Source organism: Narcine bancroftii, chromosome 2, assembly GCF_036971445.1.
Source record: "Narcine bancroftii isolate sNarBan1 chromosome 2, sNarBan1.hap1, whole genome shotgun sequence".
Lineage (NCBI taxonomy): Eukaryota > Metazoa > Chordata > Chondrichthyes > Torpediniformes > Narcinidae > Narcine > Narcine bancroftii.
Genome location: NC_091470.1, coordinates 101,111,350 through 101,129,424, shown reverse-complemented (window position 1 = coordinate 101,129,424; position 18,075 = coordinate 101,111,350). Strand labels below are relative to the sequence as shown.

Below are 18,075 nucleotides of genomic sequence, written 5' to 3'. Positions count from 1 at the left end.
TTTTGTCAGTGAGGTGGGCTCTGCGGTCTTCTTCAAAGGAGGTTGCTGCCCGCCAAACTGTGAGGCGCCAAGATGCACGGTTTGAGGCGTTATCAGCCCACTGGCGGTGGTCAATGTGGCAGGCACCAAGAGATTTCTTTCGGCAGTCCTTGTACCTTTTCTTTGGTGCACCTCTGTCACGGTGGCCAGTGGAGAGCTCGCCATATAACACGATCTTGGGAAGGCGATGGTCCTCCATTCTGGAGACGTGACCCATCCAGCGCAACTACACTATAGATAATTGCATTCTGCATTCATTAATTAATTACATAGGTGTGTACAACATTATGAGCCAAAGGGCCTGTGGTGGTCTATAATATGTCCTATCGTATCTGGTTCATTAATCTCACATTTCAGTAATAGTGTCATTATGTATGAAACTTGCATATATATATCTGAGGTCGTGACATGAAAATGAGGAAGTTCCACGGGATCATTGAGTGACAGGTGAGGACGTCATGATTTTGGTTCCCCAGATGTCAGTGGCCACCAGTGCATCATAGGAGACTGAGAATACAGTTCAAAACACCGGGAGGTTGGTTGAATATAGTAATGAATGAAAGTTCTTCCAAGGCCATGTGATAAAGTTTTTAAAAATTTTTAAGTGAGATTTGACTTTTATCACTTCCCCCACTGGTGGATATCTATACCTTTCAGAATTGTTTCCTTCTCTCAGGTACCACCTGGGGAAGGATAGGTCTGTAAACATGAGCACATGGTTATCTGGGCTCTGACTGCTTTCTCGAAGCTAATTTCCTCATTATTTCTGTCCAGGAAAGTGATCAGTAGCTGAACAGGATGAGCAGTGAAACCAGCCAGGAGGTGGTATCGGTGCCCCCACCACCAAGTTCCTCCCGGAAGGAGGGCTATTTCGACCAGGTCTGTGAGAATGATCCAGAATACCTTCGACTGAGAAACATGACCCCCACGCTGAGGCAGGATTTCAACTTGATGGAGCAGAAGAAGAGAGTGACCATGATCTTACAAAGCCCAGTGAGTCACAGTGGGTGTTGGTGGGAACAGAAGGGCTTTGCCTGTCAGCCCCAACCCTTTGTGGGGGAAGGGGTTTGGCAGTTGCATGGACATACAAGGCTCACTATTTTGCTCCAAGAGATGAGAGGTGCGGTTAGCGCACACGATTGGGGCTGAGGTTCGCTTCCCACGCTGTCTGTAAGGAGTTTGTACATTCTCCCCATGTTTGCATGGATTTCCTCCTGGTGCTCCGGTTTCCTCCCACCTTCCAAAATGTACCAGGGATCGTAGGTCAGTTTGGGTGTAATTGGGCACACGGGCTCATGGGTCAAAAATGGTGTTACCATGCTGTATGTCTAAATATGTCACGGCCACATGCCCACGTGGGCTTTGCGTAGGGCCGATTGGTGCTGGTGACGAAGCAGAGGCAATGTGCGAGAGTGCGAGTGTGCGTGCGCATGCCAACAGTGGGAGTAAGAACAGCATCGCAGTCACTTGTGTGGAAGGGCAGTGCGGGGATACGGTAGAGAAGGGCATGCTGAGGAGTTTGGTAAAGTTGGAAGGAGGGAATAAATGATGCAAGGTTATTCGCTGAACCCAATAGTGTAAATCATCTTTATTTGTGCAGCGAGAGTTCAGCAGTTCCTGCAGATGCTCCACTTGCACCCACACCACCTCCGTTCCACCATTCGGAGCCCCAAACAGTCCTTCCAAGTGAAGCAGCACTTCACTTGTGAATCTACAGAGGTCATCTACTGCATTCGATGCTCCTGTTGTGATCTCCTCTCGATCAGAAGCTAGAGTCCAGTGATTCTCAACTTTTTTCTTTCCACTCACGTTACCATTTTAAGTATTCCCTATGCCATAGGTGCTCTATGATTAGTAAAGGATCGCTTAAGGATGTATATGGGTGGAAATAAAAAGTTTGAAAACCACTGTTTTAATCATACCTCATTGACTCCTCCAAAGGAGATGGGCCAATGCCAATTTTTCTCAAGCAAAATATTTCAGTAACAATTGGGTCTAGAGCAGTGATTCTCAACCTTCCCTTCCCACTCACATCCCACCTTAAGTAATCCCTTACTAATCACAGAGCACCAATGGCATAGAGATTACTTAAAGTGGGATGTGAGTGGAAAGAAAGAGGTTGAGAACCACTGACAGGCTGGGAGATCACTTTGTTGAGCACCTCGGCTCTGTCCGCCACAACAGTGTGGATCTCCCAGTGGCCACCCATTTCAATTTCCTAACCCATTCTCTTGCTGTCATGTCTGTCGATGCACTGCCAGACTGTGGCTACCTGCAGACTGGAGGAACAACACCCATATTCCATTTAGACACCCTCTACCCTGAAGGTATTAACATTGACTTCTCTGGTATCCATTAGCCACCTCCCCCCTTCCCCCCACAATGTCTTCTTTCCTGTAGCGCTCTTTCTGCCTCTCTTCCCTCTGTCTTCTTTCCCCCAACTCTTCATTCAAAGAGCCAACCCCCTCCCCCTATCAGTTCTCACCATCCCTTTGTCCATAACCAATTATTGCCTTTTGTCTGTTGGTCTGGACTCCTCCCTCTGCCTGTTCTTTTATTCAGACACCTGCTTGCTTTTCCCATACCTCAGACTCATTATATACCTTTACCTTCGACGGACCCTGTGAGACCTGCTGAATATCTCCTGTATTTCTGCTACAATCACAGCGTCTGCAGACGTTCATGTCTTACTCAGTGTTTTGACTGCCACCTCCTGACTCCAGGATCACACAGCTCCGGACTCAATGCCTGTCAGTGGATGTTCCCAAACTGACAAGCACTTTGTCTCGCTGGCAGGGCGGTTACAGCATACGGAATGCACGAGGGCGTGGCTTCGAATGCAGCCCATATTTTAAACTTCCCGGTCTGTCGCTAATTCTGCCCATCTTCTCCAGATTATAAAAATACCCATAGCAATGTGTAAAACAGCATGGTTACAGGCCCTTCCAGTCCATGAGCCCCTGTCGGCCATTTACAACTAGTTAACCTCCCATTCCCATAATTCCTTGCAATGTGGAGGAAACCAGAGCCATAGAACATTACAGCACAAAAGCAGGCCCTTCAGCCCTCCTAATTTCTGCCAAACTATTTTCTGTCTAGTCCCACTGACCTGCACCCCATCCATAGCCCTCCATGCCCCTCCCATCTGGGGACCTGTCCAAATTCTCCTTAATGTGAAAACTGAGCCCGCATTCACCACTTCATCATTCCACACTCCTGTCACCCTCTGTGTAAAGAAGTTCCCCCTAAACTTTTTCCCTTTCACCCTTAACCTGTGTCCTCTGGTTTGTATCTCATCTACCCTCAGTCGAAAAAGCTGACTACATTTACTCTTGTCTATCCCCCTCATTCTAATCTCCTCTCATTCTTCTACGCTCCAGGGAATAAACCCCTAACCTGTTTATCAAATCTCCCCTCATTCTTCTACGCTCCAGGGAATAAACCCCTAACCTGTTTATCAAATCTCTCCTCATTCTTCTACGCTCCAGGGAATAAATCCCTAACCTGTCTATCAAATCTCCCCTCATTCTTCTACACTCCAGGGAATAAACCCCTAACCTGTTTATCAAATCTCCCCTCATTCTTCTACACTCCAGGGAATAAACCCCTAACCTGTTTATCAAATCTCCCCTCATTCTTTTACGCTCCAAGGAATAAACCCCTAACTTTTCCCTTTAAGTCAATTCCTGAAGCCCTCAGAAGAAACCCATGCAGAAACGGGGAGAAACGACAAACTCCTGATGGACTGCATCAGATATGAAGCTGAGTTGTTGGTGCTGTAATATTGTAACCATTACACTAACCATTTCACCCTGTCTTGTTAAACAGATCCTGCTGCTCCAAAACATTATTTGATAATAACAATTAGTATACAGTCGTATACATTGAACAAAATTATGTACCTAAAAGAAAGGGTCTTAGTTCTGAACACTCGTTAACCTTGTTCCTAAATATTTCTGCCGATGATCCCTCATTAAAAAAGTGATGGGATGGGACTGTGGGTCACTGAATGTTGTGGACATTCACTGCTGTGAAAAGTGGAAAACTGGGTCTCGACTTTGAGTCCAGCAGCCCCCAGTGGAGAAAGCTTTCCTCTTCCAGTGGCTCTGTGGGAATGATCAAGCTGCCGAGCGCTGAGATTAAATGAAATCCTCTCGTTCTCTTCAGGCTTTTCGGGATGAATTGGAATGTTTGATCCAGGAGCAGATGAAGAAAGGAAGTGACTCCAGTAATCTATGGGCCCTGCAGCAGATCGTGGATTTTATGACAAGCACTCCAATGACCATTCCCACCTCACCTCCAGGTAAGGTTGTTTATCCACGTCCAGCCAATGGCCACCCCATCTAACTACCACATGTGTGTCCATGTCCAGCCAAAATGACCATTCCCACCTCGCCTCCAGGTAGGGTTGTCTATCCATGTCCAGCCGTTACCACCCCCACCTCAGCACCACGTATGTTTCTAAGTCCAGCCACTGACCATCCCCACCTTACCACCGGGCAGGGTTGTCCATCCACATCCAGCCAACGGCCAGCCCCGCCTCACCACCACATGTGTGTCCACGTCCAGCCATTGGCCACCCCCACCTCATCTCCAGGTAGGGTTGTTGTCTATCAATGTTCAGACAATGGCCACCCTCACCTCACCACCACATGTGTGACCAAATCCAGCCAGTGGTCATCCCTGCCTCATCATCAGGTAGAGTTGTCTTTTCATGTCCAGCCAATGGCCACCCCTGCCTCACCACCATATGTGTGTCCACATCCAGCCAATGACCACCCCCACCTCACCACCACGTATGGTTGTCTTCCAAAGTCTAGCCAATGGCCATACTCACCTCATCACCAGGTAGTGTTGTGTATCCATCCAGCCAATAACCATCACCACCTCACCAGATTTCAGATGTATTGTCAGAGTACGTACATGATATCACTTACAACCCTGAATATTTTTCCTGTGGGTAAGGCAGAATTACCACTTATTGTTAGTGCAAAAAAACATCTGTACTCAACAAACCCATGTAAACAAATAAAGAAATGTAACTGACTGTGCAATACAGAGAAAAATAAAATCAATAAAGAGCAGAAGTGCGAGTCCTTAAATGAGTCCCTGATTGAGTTTGCTGTTGAGGACTCTGATGGTGGAGAGGGAGCAGCTTTCCTGAACCTGGTGGAGCGAGTCTGGTGGCACCTAGATCTCTTTCCTGATGGTAACAAAGCGGGTGCTGGGTGTGTGGATCCTTGATGATTGTTGCTGCTCTCCAACGGCATAGTTCCCTGTAGATGTTCTCGATGATGGGAGGATTTTTCCTGTAATGTCCTGGGCTGTGTCCACTACCTTTTTCAGGGCTTTATGTTAAGGGTATTGGTGTCCCCGTACCAGACTGTGAGGCAGCCGGTCAGCACGTTTTCCACCACACCTCTGTAGAAATTTTCCTGGGTTTCCAACGTCATACCGAACCTCCGCAAACTCCTGAGGAAGTAGAAATCTGGTGTGCTTTCTTCATGATGTCATCAGTGTGTTTGGTCTAGGAAAGATCCTCCCAGATAATGACTCCCAAGAATTTAAATTTACTTACCCTCAGCCAACGTTTACTGGCCATGCCAGTGGCACCCAATGTTTTGAAACTGGATGAGCAGAATAAAAAGATCAATTGGGCCCATAACTTCTGGCACCATTACATAAGATCCAATCCTAACCTCAACAACTCTTTCCCAGTGCCCCTGTCTATTGATCTCTGAGTATACCCTGAGAATAAAGCCCTGCAAAAGGTAGTGGACACAGCCCAGGACGTCACAGGCAAAACCCTCCCTACCACTTAGTACATTTACAGGGAGCACTGCCGTTGGAGAGCAGCAGCAATCATCAAGGATCCACATCACCCAGCACACTCTCTGTTCTTGCTGTTGCCATCAGGAAAGAAGTATCGGTGCCACAAGACTCGCACCACCAGGTTCAGGAACAGCTGCTCCCCCTCTACCATCAGACTCCTCAACGACAAACTCATTCATTTACGGTCTCTTACTTTTGCACTTTATCGATATTTGTTTTCCCTCTGTATTGCACATTGTTTACATTTATTTATTTACATGTGTACACTGAATACAGTTTTCTCACACTACCAATAAGTGGTAATTCTGACTCACCCGCGGGAAAAATAATCTATGTGATGTCATGTATGTACTCTGACAATAAATATGGAATCACTTCTCCGTCCCGGGTCTCTCTCAAGCAAAGAATGGCAAAGTCTCAAGTCCCTGAAAGAAGAAAACCCCTCCTCAACTCCATCTTAAATGGGCCACCATTTATTATGAAATGCATTCTGATCACTTGAAATCCAAGAGCATTAAACTGGCATCCTGTGCCAAATGTGATTTCCCTGTAATAAACTCATGCTGATTTTGCTTAGAGACAGATGCAGGAGACTGCAGATGCTAGAATATGAAGCAAAAAACAAATGTCTAGAGGAATTCATCGGACCGTGCAGCATCTATGGGGGCTGAAGGGTAGTTGACATTTCAAGTTCAGGCTCTGCATTTTATCTGTCATCTGACTTTCCAAATGTCCTGCAATTTCCTCCTCGGTAATGGATTCCAGAGTTTCCAGACATTTCCTGCTCTCCCTCTACCTTCTTCGTTGAAGATTGGTGTTGCATTTTCAGTTTAGTCCTCTGGGACTCTCCCGAATCCAGGGAAAAATTGATTTAGTCGTGTCACAAACTTGTTGCCACAGGCGGCTGTGGAAGCGAGGTTATTGTGTGCATTCAAGGCAGAGATTGACTTGCATTTGATCAGTCAGGGCATCAGGGTTACGGGGAGAAAGCCGGGGAGTGGGGCTGAGTGGGTGGATGGATCAGCTCGTGATAAGAATGGCAGAACAGACTCGATGGTCCAGTGGGCCGACTTCTGCTCCGATATCTTGTGAACCACGCATTATGCATTCATGCAGCCACTGATCATACAATCCCAAGAGATTTGTTGGCCTTAGTTAATCTTATACATTTTCTTCACTGATAATGATGTAACTTTCTCCCTCTGAATACCCCCTTGATTATTGATTATTTTGCATTTTTTTTACACTGCCCTCCCCCGTGATCCAAAATAATGTTTAAAATCTCTGCTGTTTCTTTATTTCCTATTAGAGTAAAACCCATGGTATCAGAAATTCAAGCAACCAGCAAAAAAAAATCGAGGAAAATAAATTTTAAAAAATTAAAATAAAAAAATAAAATAATAGGTTAAAAAATATGCACGTTTAAAATTGTAAAAATAAATGTTCTCTGAAGTAATATAAACCTTTGGTGAGGATGGGAGCAAATATTCAGCCAGCGGGGGACCTTGGTTGGGCTTTGCTCGTAGTAGCTGTTTGAATAAAGTTGTGTGAAACAGCATTGGTGTCACCTGGGATGAAGAGCTGGTTGTTGCCGCTCGCCGTTGGGGTGGCTCTCTTAAAGTGTTTCCTTATCCCTGCTTAGTAAGAGGCTTTAGCTATAAACTGGGGGGAGGGGGGAATTTTAATTATCTATAATGTTATTGTTTGACTTTCGGGGTGCTCGTGGAGGGGGAGGAACCTGCAGATGCAGCAACAGTTAAATGTTTTCAAAGAATGTGAATGAAGATAAAGTTAAGTGCTTTAAGGATTATATAATCATCCAAGTGAAGTTTGTTCAGTGTAAGTACAGTGTGGTATTTTTTGTCTTTTTTAAACTTTATTCTCAATGCAGCTGCATTCTAAGAGTAAGTCTCAAGCAAGCAGAGACTATTCAGCATCTACCAATCCCCATAAGTGCTGGATACCAGGGGTTTTACTGAATCAATCTTGAAACTCATATGAACTGACAATTAGCTTGACTCCTCTTCATTTTTAAATACCAGCTCCATCTGCCATCCTGGATCAAGTGACCGTTATTTGCTTTTCAAATGCGTCCATTAACAAGGCTCAACTCATGGGCATCATGTCTACTGCAGCAAGTATTTTGAGCACATGGTTAGCCTTCTGAAAGTGGTCACCAATGCATCCAGAAGGTATAATGCGAGAGTGACCTTGTGAACCACTCAGATCTAGAGCCAGGAAGTGCACCAAGGAGCACAGAGTGAGAGGATGTTGGCGCTGAAGTTGACCCAAAGCACATGAACACTAGGATGTTCACAAATGATTTCCTGTAGGTCTTTTGCGACTCAGATTTGAGTTAATTGGCAAGGGCTGTGCTATCTGATTGCTACATTGATCAATGATTTTTTGAATTATTTCCAACATAAAGGAGTGGCAATGGTGACACCAATCAATGACTTCCGAGCCATGGAACCAATGGCCTTTGTCAAGGGAGAGAGGTTGATGCGGTGCAAGATTGCCAGCATTCATCGGCTTTTGGACTTGTTTGGTTGGGCTCAACTGGCCAACACGTACATCACGGTGAGTAGGGCAGTAAGACTGCATGTTCAAGGCCAAAGGAGAGAGGGCATGTGTGGTGTGCTGTTAGCCAGAATCAGACACACACAAGGTAAAGACTGTACAACAGGCTTTAATCCACAAAGACTTCCGCAGAGCCAGGCTGCAGCAACTCTGAGTGAGGCCTCAGGACGCAGGCGCAGGCTTATATCCTGGAGGGTGATTGACACCCGACCGGGTGGAGCTTGATCCATTCAGGCTGACTGATTGACAGCCAGCCAGGTGTTGTCCTGTCCCCTTACACTCCTGCAGGTACAGAGGTTGCTCCCTGCAGTAGCCCTGCGGTACACTCCTGCAGGTACAGAGGTTTCCCCCTGCAGTAGGCCGGTGCTGTACCACAACAGCATGTTGTGTTTGTGGTCACGTCAGAAGCTTCCTCACCTGATGTCTGAAAGTGAAAATACAGAGATGGGTGACTACAGAGTTGAACTTTTCTAATCTGTGAGACCCTGTAACTTGTAGGATCCCTGAAACCTGTGGGACTCTTTATTTAATCCATGGGATCCTGTCACCCATTGAAACGCTGTAAGCCTGAAGAATCTGTTACCCATCAAATGCTGTAACCCTTGGGAACACTCACTGTTGAATCACTGTAGTCCATTGGATGTAGAACACCAATTTGGGGCATGTTAGTTGTCTTTCAATATTTAACTTCTGACAAAGTCTTAATTAAGAAAATAGATGAAATACTCATGGTGAAAAGTTACTCCCTTAGCACGTCCAATGTCATTAATAACTTCTTATGTTACAACGAAAAGTTTTTTTGTGTTGATGAAATTAAAAATATTAGTTTCTTTTCCACACTATTTTCCATTCAGATATTTCTCCCTCTCTCTCTCTCTTACCCCAAGCTTTCCACTCTTTCTCACCCACCTATTATTATCCCATTTCAGTCTCCTTGCCATCTTTCAAACTATGTTTTTTTTTATTTTTTCTCTCTCTCTCAGTCTTCTCTCTCCATTTCCTTCCCCCTGCTCTACTGCCTCTCTCTCCCTTATTCAGTTTAGACATGCATACAGCACAGAAACAGGCCCTTCTGGCCCACAAGTCTGTGACGCCCAATTACCCCCAATTGACCTACAACACCTGGTAAATTTCAAATGGTGGGAGGAAACCGGCACCCCAGAGGAAACGCACGCAGACACCTGGAGAACATACAAACTCCTTACAGACAGCGTAGGATTCGAACCCCAGTCCCGATCGCTGGCGCTGTAATTGTGTGGCACTAACCGCTACACCAAGCATGCAGTTTCTCACTGCCCTTTTCTCCCTTTCCCTCTCTCTGGTTCTGGTTTCCCTCTACATCACTCTGCTTTTTCTCTCGCTCTCTTTCTCTTTCTCTCTCTCACATTCCAGTGACTGAACACAGTTTCTAACCCGTTCCATTATTACCTTTGGACTAATCTCAAAAGTTATTGTCCTGGCTAGATATTGCCCCACCTGCTCATGCTCAATGGCTCAGGGACGTTATGCTCTGTTTAAATTTAGAAAAGACACGTTATTCAATTAATAATTCAAATATAAAGCTTCAAATGTTGTGGGGACCACTCGACATACTTTCAAAATCTCTTGACATAATATTATTTTTCAAGATTTTTATATTTCTATGAATGAAGTAAATCTTTTGTCATACAACCTTGGGTAAAGGAATGAGGTTTAGAATCCTGCTGGACATGGAAACATCTTTTTCTCTCTTTTTGTTATAATTTGAATTATAGTTATGTGCTTTATAGCCTGATGAGTTAACAAATTAAAAAAAAATGTTATTGGACTTTCAGAGATCTGTGCCTCCTCTTCCACCTCTAATCACTCCCTCAAATGTTCTGCACGTTTGGGTACAATAGCACAGACGGGAGTCCCACTGCAGCATCTCCCAGTGTCTACCTCAAATATTAGGCCCTTTCAAACTGCTGTGGGGTCAACCGCTTCAGTCACGCGGCAGTTAGAAAGGGTCCGACCTAGTCAACCTTGTCGGAATCCAACCGGGTTCCATGACCTACCTCAGAGGTAGTCAGAGGACCTAATTAAACTTACCTAGGTTGCGTCCACAGGCAGTTTGGAAGGGCCTAATGTTTGAGGTAGATACTGGGAGATAAAACAGGAAAATGGCTGACATCAACGCTTGCATGCGTGTGCCGCCAGGCAGCCAGCAGCCAAACATCCAGCTGTACATCCAGTGAGTGTGTGTCGTGTCATTGCGGGGGCAGGATTCCCCGGGTTGGCGATTTAATGGGTCGATCCCCCTGCAAGTTGAAAGATGCTTCCTTTGCCCCAGTAATTGCACCTGGGTCCCAGGAAGGCTGCCCAGGTGCTGCAGTTTAAAAGGGACTGTTGACATTCATGTGGGCTCTGGAAACGCTGACAGACTCTCCTACCCACTTTGTGCCGACTTCAGTTGCAAGTTGACCGCCAGCTAAGGGAAGTTACATTTGCTGCAGGAAATGTTTCTTCATTGGAGCACTGCATTGAAAAGTGTGTTGGGCAAGTGGCTCACATTCAGCACTGCAACCTCTGTGTTCTGGGAACAGTTTTGTGCAGCAAATCTGCTGAGGAAGTAAGCTGTTGCGTCTCGCAGATTAAAGACCTGGAGTTCTGAAGGTGTGGGTCTTAATTGCACATCAAGTCAAGTCATCTTTATTGTCATCTGATTGCACAAGTACAACACGATGAAATAGCGTTTTCCAATCCTCGTTGCAAAAAATGCAGACACACAACCAAACAACACACATGCAGACAAACAATTCATATGAAGGACAAGTATTCATATATACAAAATAAATAAATATTGTTTCTGAACATGAGAGTCTCGGACAGAGAGTGTGAGCAGTTCCTTTGGTCGTTCAGCATCCTCGCTGCCCGTGGGAAGAAGCTGCTCCTCAGCCTGGTGGGGCTGGCTCTGATACTCCTGTATCTCTTCCCCGACGGGAGGAGCTGAAAGATGGTGTGTGCAAGGTGGAAGGGGTCCTCAATGACTCTTCAGACAACGATCCCTATAGATCATGTTGATGGTGGAGGAGGGAGACACACATGGATCTTAAGTGATTTTTTTCGTGTAGATTTTTTTTGCCATCCTCTAAGTTCCACGCCCTCCTACCAATTTCAGACCCCGTTGTTTTTAATATTAGCTGACAAGTTTTGGGTGTCCCCGATAATGCCAGCAATGATTTCCCATCCCTGGTTGTGTGGCCTGCCTCTTGAATCACTGTGGTTCAACTTCTCTGCAGAGGGTTTAGGCCTGGCAGGGATGTAATGAAGGAATGGTGAGATTGGTCGTATGTGGGGGACTGGGGGGGGGGGGGGTGGGGGGGTGATGTGCTATGGGGGTGACCTTGAGGAATTGCTGCAGTGCAGGTGGATGTGAATCTTCTTCCTGCATTGGTGATGGTGGTGATACGACCACTGCACTGGCCACACTCCTTCTGGCCTCCTGCAGCGGGCAACCACTGTACCAGCAGGTAGGCAACCTGGGAGGCTGGCCCCACCTGCCTGGTGTCAATCACTGCCTGCACAAAGACTCAAGTTGGCCCCTTTTGGGAGCACGTGGAGCCAGGAGGGTACAGAGACCTGGTGTGTACAGGTTTAAGCTGATTAAAGCCTGTTGTGCAGTCTGTGGACTTCATGTCTGAATTCTTTGCACAGCAGTGCTCACAGTGATGGAAAATAGGCAAGGCCTTGCCCTTTGACTGGGAGCAATGCAAAGATGGAAAGTGTTCCAAAGGATAAGAGCAGGGATAGAATAGAGCAGATTCCCGTGGCATTAAAGATCAGTACCTTTTGGTCGAAATGTGACTTTATAAGGGCAGGTGGCAAGAGTGTCCCATGTTCAGACCCATTACATTCATTGGAGATTCTGGAGACGAGAGCAGAATTCTTCTCAGAAAGCCTTGATGATCAGCATCAGATTTATTGTCATGAACACGTGTCACAAAAGGTGTTGTTTTGCGGCGCAACTGGTGAAAAGTTGCGATAATTTCCGTAAATGCAATCTAGAAAAATAAATAAATAGTGAACAAAAAGGAAAAAAGTAATGTAGGTTCACAGTCCATTCAGAAATCTGGTGGGGGAGGGGAAGAAGCTTATTTTTAAATTCGTTAGGTGTTCATCTTCAGGCTCCTTCCTGAGAAAAGGCCTCAGTGGTGAGGATCCTTGATGTTAGAGGCTGCTTTCTTGAGGCCCCACCTCTTAAAGCTGTCCTTAATGAAATGATGCCCATGATGGTGCCGACCAAGTTTACAACTCCCTGTGCATTGGCACCTCCGTCCCAGTCAGAGCTGCCACCAGTCAGAACACACTCTCCGCAGTCCACCTGTAGAAATTTATGAGTCTTTGGTGACATACCAAATCCCTTCAAACTCCTAATGAAATATAACCACTGGCGAGCCTTCTTCGTGATTGCATTGGCATGATGGCCCCAGAGATGTTGACACCCCAGGAATTTGAAGTTCTTTACCCTCTCTACTGCTGACTCCCTCGAAGATGACTGGTTTGTGTTCTCCTGATTTCCACAATCAGATCCTTAGTTTTGCTGACATTTGAGTGCAAGGATGCTGCTGTGACAGCACTCGACTCATTGACCTATCTCACCCCTGTACGCTTCATCGTTGCCGTCTGTGATTCTGCTCAGGAGAGTTTATTGTTGTAGTGCATGATCAGTAACCATAGAGACTAGGCTGAGGGAATAATAGGCTTTAATAAACAGAAGAACCTTGCTGGCCCGGATCCAGGTATAGGAATGGTGGGAAGGGAGAGGTGGCTCAACAGGGAATGAGTTATAGAGTATGAGTCTTCAGTGGGCGGGCCTGCTCCATATATACAATATCTTCTTTGGCTTGGCTTCGCGGACGAAGATTTATGGAGGGGTAATGTCCACGTCAGCTGCAGGCTCGTTTGTGGCTGACAAGTCCGATGCGGGACAGGCAGACACGGTTGCAGCGGTTGCAGGGGAAAATTGGTGGGTTGGGGTTGGGTGTTGGGTTTTTCCTCCTTTGCCTTTTGTCAGTGAGGTGGGCTCTGCGGTCTTCTTCAAAGGAGGTTGCTGCCCGCCAAACTGTGAGGCGCCAAGATGCACGGTTTGAGGCGTTATCAGCCCACTGGCGGTGGTCAGTGTGGCAGGCACCAAGAGATTTCTTTTGGCAGTCCTTGTCCCTTTTCTTTGGTGCACCTCTGTCACGGTGGCCAGTGGAGAGCTCGCCATATAACATGATCTTGGGAAGGCGATGGTCCTCCATTCTGGAGACGTGACCCACCCAGAGCAGCTGGATCTTCAGCAGCGTGGACTCGATGCTGTCGACCTCTGCCATCTCGAGTACTTCGACGTTAGGGATGAAAGCGCTCCAATGGATGTTGAGGATGGAGCGGAGACAACGCTGGTGGAAGCGTTCTAGGAGCCGTAGGTGGTGCCGGTAGAGGACCCATGATTCGGAGCCGAACAGGAGTGTGGGTATGACAACGGCTCTGTATACACTTATCTTTGTGAGGTTTTTCAGTTGGTTGTTTTTCCAGACTCTTTTGTGTAGTCTTCCAAAGGCGCTATTTGCCTTGGCGAGTCTGTTGCCTATCTCATTGTCGATCCTTGCATCTGATGAAATGGTGCAGCCGAGATAGGTAAACTGGTTGACCGTTTTGAGTTTTGTGTGCCCGATGGAGATGTGGGGGGCTGGTACAATATACAATGGAGCGAAATATATTACCACAATTGTCATACGCACAAGTACAATTCGCAGATATACCAAAATTCAAACTTGCTGCTGCAGATACAAAAGATGGACCCACTACAATAGTGTACACAAAATTACCATAATGTTCCAAGGCACCAAAAAAGTTAAAAGGTTAGATAAATAAATATTCACAGTTGTAATCAAGAGAAAGAGTGATGGAGTTGTTGGGATGTTGGTAAATGAAGCATATGGTATCCGAGGTTTCCTAAGCAGAGACCCAGTAGAAAGGCTAGAGGTTAAAGTTGAACGTTCAAAACACTGACCAGAGTCCTTCTAAACTTCCAGAAAGACATGAGGTGCCTTGAGGGGAGGCGGGAGCTTTACCAGATTGTTTTCCATGGATGAGAGATAGAAGCACCAAGGTTCGACACATAAGCAACAAAGGTTGAGAGGAGCTTTGGTGGGAGTGAACAAGACCATGATGAACTCAGAGAGGTGAAATGGAACGAAGTTATTCCCATTGACAGTCGGTTCGAGGGCCAGGACAGATTCTGTTTCGATTTTCCTCCTGGTTTCTCCCCTGACCTCTTTTTTCCTCTTGTTTCCTTCCTTCCTCCACGTTTAAACTTCATTGGCCTGATTCTTGTTTGGCACCGATAACGTGCCCTTTGACTCAGCTCTGTTTTACTCTCTATCTCTTTGGTTGTCAGATTGGCCATTCATGAGTAGTTTATTGGCGTAAAACATGAAAGTCTGCAGACACTGTGATTGAAGTAAAACAACAATGCTGGAGAAACTCAGTGTACAAAGATAAAAATACGTAGCCACCATTTCAGCCTTGAGCCCTTCATCAAGGCATGAACACCTGCCTACATTTTGCTCAGACCTTGATGAAGGCCTCAAGCCCAAAACATTAGTTATGTATCTTTACCTTTGCGATATAAAGTGCACTGACCTTCTGAGTTTCTCCAGCATTGTGTCTACAGTAACTTATTGTCCTCCATTCTCCTTTCTGCTTCGTACAGATACAGTGGGCTGAATGGCCTACCACGCTGCTTCTAAATAGTTAACTATTCTGAAACCTGTAGCCCACAAGGAAAGGATCTTCCACATTTGGGCTTCCTGTGGAGAAACCTTAAGGATTAGGGACCCTTGGGAAATGGATTGGACCCAATAATCTTTCCCGCCACTGAGCTGTGATCTCTTCTTCTCTGTTTTACCCTGCAGCTCAGAGTTAGTAAGGAACAAGATCACTTCCTCATCATTCCCCGGGGAGTTTCCTATGGAGAAGTCTCTGGTTCCATCCTGGTGAGTACCTTCATTACGAGCACTGGCATTGACTTTTAGCCACTTCTGGCCATTTATTTGAGCGACACGGTTAGCGTAGCAGATGGCGCAGTGCTATTACAGTGCCAGCAACTAGGGTCGAATCTGGTGCATTCTATGAGGCGTTCTCCCCCTGTCTGCATGGGTTTCCTCCCACCTTTCAAATAGATGAATGGGGGTTGTAGAATCATCAGGATACCTGGGCTGCATGTGTTCATCGGCTGGAAGGGCCTGTTAGCATGCTATATGTTTAAATTTAAATTATTTTCTTTTATTTTAATGCTAAGTTAAGAGCTTCATGCAGATCATTTTTGCCACCTCTGGCCATATGTCAGGTCTTTAGGCTCAGTCCTCCCGCCGTGTAGCAAAGTGCATGAAGTGTCTTATCTCAGTTTTGAGAGGATCGCAACATTTTTGTAGCCCCATTCAAAGAAAGCGGAGAGTTCCAATCAAGCCACAGAGATGTAGAGATGAAATAGGGGCGGCGTGGTTAACGCATTGCTGTTACAGTGCCGGTGACCAGGGTTCGAATCCAGCACTTTCCCTGTGTCTGCGTGGGTTTCTTCCGGGTTCTCCGGTTTCCTCCATCATTCATGATGTACGAAGGGTGTTGATTAATTGGCGGCACTGGCACATGGGCCAAAAGGACCTGTTACTGTGCTGTATGTCTAAATTTAAATATTTTCATTGAAATGGGTCTTTGAAACCATGAAGACCACGTCAACCTTTTCCCATCAACACTAATTTCACGTGCTCACATTAGAATTATTCCATTAGCTCTTCTTTTTGTGAATTCTAGAGCTCACCTTGTCTCTACCACCTCCTGCTATTTCTCAATATGGACACTCTTGTAAATCACGGAATACATCAGCCTGTGGGTTACAATTACCTCTTCAGGCTGTTTCACCATGAGGTGCATAACCGCTTGCATTAAACTGTATTTGCCATGTCACTGCCAGAATCTGTTGAGATTCTCCTGATCCAGGAATATCCTCCTTTGACAAGCTTTGAGTCGTCCCCAACTTTCCATTGCCTATGTATCTACCCCCAAAGCATGATGCTGACCCCTTGGGAAGCAAGTGCAGAATGAGACGCAAAGCAAGGGCGTCCTCATTCAGAAATCCCTGCAGGTGGCAGAGCAAGGGGGTAAAGTGTTTGAAAGACTTTGCGGAATCAAGGAGGTCACACAAATCACAAGCTTCAATGCTGCCCACTGTCGTAGCCACAAAAAGTCAGGAATTACGTCAAGACTGTGGAGAAAATGCACAGGTCAGAACCCGGGAAGAGAAAGTTATTATGTGGAGACGTTCAGGAAGCTGCAATTGTTCTTTGCTTCGAGAAGAATTAATACTTAAAACAAAATCAGGTGGAAGAAACATTTCCTCTGAATGTGAGTTTGTGGCAAGGGATCATGGATTTTAAAAATTAGCAAAGGAACCAATAGAGGAAATGGAAAGAAATCCTTTTCCACAGATAGCTGTCATGATCTTTGACATCCAGCACGGTAACAGGCCCTTCCGGCCTACGAGCTCGTGCCGCCCAAATGCACCCAATCAACTTATCACCCCTTTAGATTTTGAACGGTGAGAGGAGCATTTGGTAGAAACCCATGCAGACATGGGGAGAGCGTACAGACTCCTAACAGACAACGTTGGATTCGAACCTGGCTCTGTAACGGCGTTGTGCTAACCCTACCGTCTACCTGAAACCACTCAGCCCGAAAGGACAGTGGAAGCAGATTGCTCAGGAAATTTGCACTGGTTTGCAGGGAATATCGGACGTGGGATTAAACCTTGAAAAAAATCCAGGCTGCTCCTTTATGTTCTGTACATTCAACGTGATGAGCAGTTGTGATTTAATTTTTACTTTCGGGTTAAGTGAGGTCCCATCTCTGGAACTATGAAGAATACAATAAATACAAGGTTACACATGATACAGTATAATTGGTTACACAGTGTATATATCAATCCTCAAAAATTAAAAAAATGGGATTCCTTCGCTGTAAGAAGGAAATGGGAACAACAGTACATGCAATTTGGGCATGTGAGAAAGTGAAAAAGTTTTGGGAAGATTTAAATCAGATACTAAATAAAATTACAAAAAATAATATACCAAAAAAACCAGAGATCTTTCTTTTAAGTAACATAAGAAGTAAAGAATTAGGCCTCAAATTGGATAAAGTGCAAAAAAGATTCATTATGATAGCCTTAGCAGTAGCAAAAAAATGTATAATGTCAACTTGGAAAATGGAAGAGAGCCTGAGTATACAGCAATGGTACATGGAAATGAATAAATGTATTCCATTGGAAAAAATAACATATAATTTAAAAAATAAAGTCACATTGTTTGAACAAATTTGGGAACCATAACAGAGAGAGCTTGCCTAGGACCTCCATCCCCTAAAATGATAAGAAGACAAAACGACTAGATTCAGTGTGTAACAAATAGATGATGCATTTTTCTTGTTTATTTTCCTTTGTGTGAAGATATTGTTTTATGGTTTTATTGTATTGTATATGTTGAATATTTATGGGTTTTGGAGGGGGTGGGTAGAGGGGAGGGAGGGAAGGAAAGGGAAAAAAAAGGGTAGAAAAGACCACTGTGT

The 18,075-nt window shown here is 45.4% G+C and overlaps 1 protein-coding gene across 4 annotated transcripts in view; it reads left to right on the top strand.

Annotated features, from left to right (window-relative positions):
- The window catches only part of add2 (adducin 2 (beta)), a 101,969-nt gene that overhangs the window by 50,923 nt on the left and 32,971 nt on the right, over window positions 1–18,075 (top strand). For all 4 annotated transcript variants that reach the window (XM_069917724.1, XM_069917725.1, XM_069917722.1 and 1 more), the window contains 4 exons: window positions 814–1,032; window positions 4,207–4,342; window positions 8,300–8,451; window positions 15,372–15,452. In XM_069917724.1, the coding sequence (XP_069773825.1) occupies window positions 838–1,032; window positions 4,207–4,342; window positions 8,300–8,451; window positions 15,372–15,452 (564 nt within the window). In that variant the 5' untranslated portion in view covers window positions 814–837. The remainder of the gene's footprint in view (window positions 1–813; window positions 1,033–4,206; window positions 4,343–8,299; window positions 8,452–15,371; window positions 15,453–18,075) is intronic.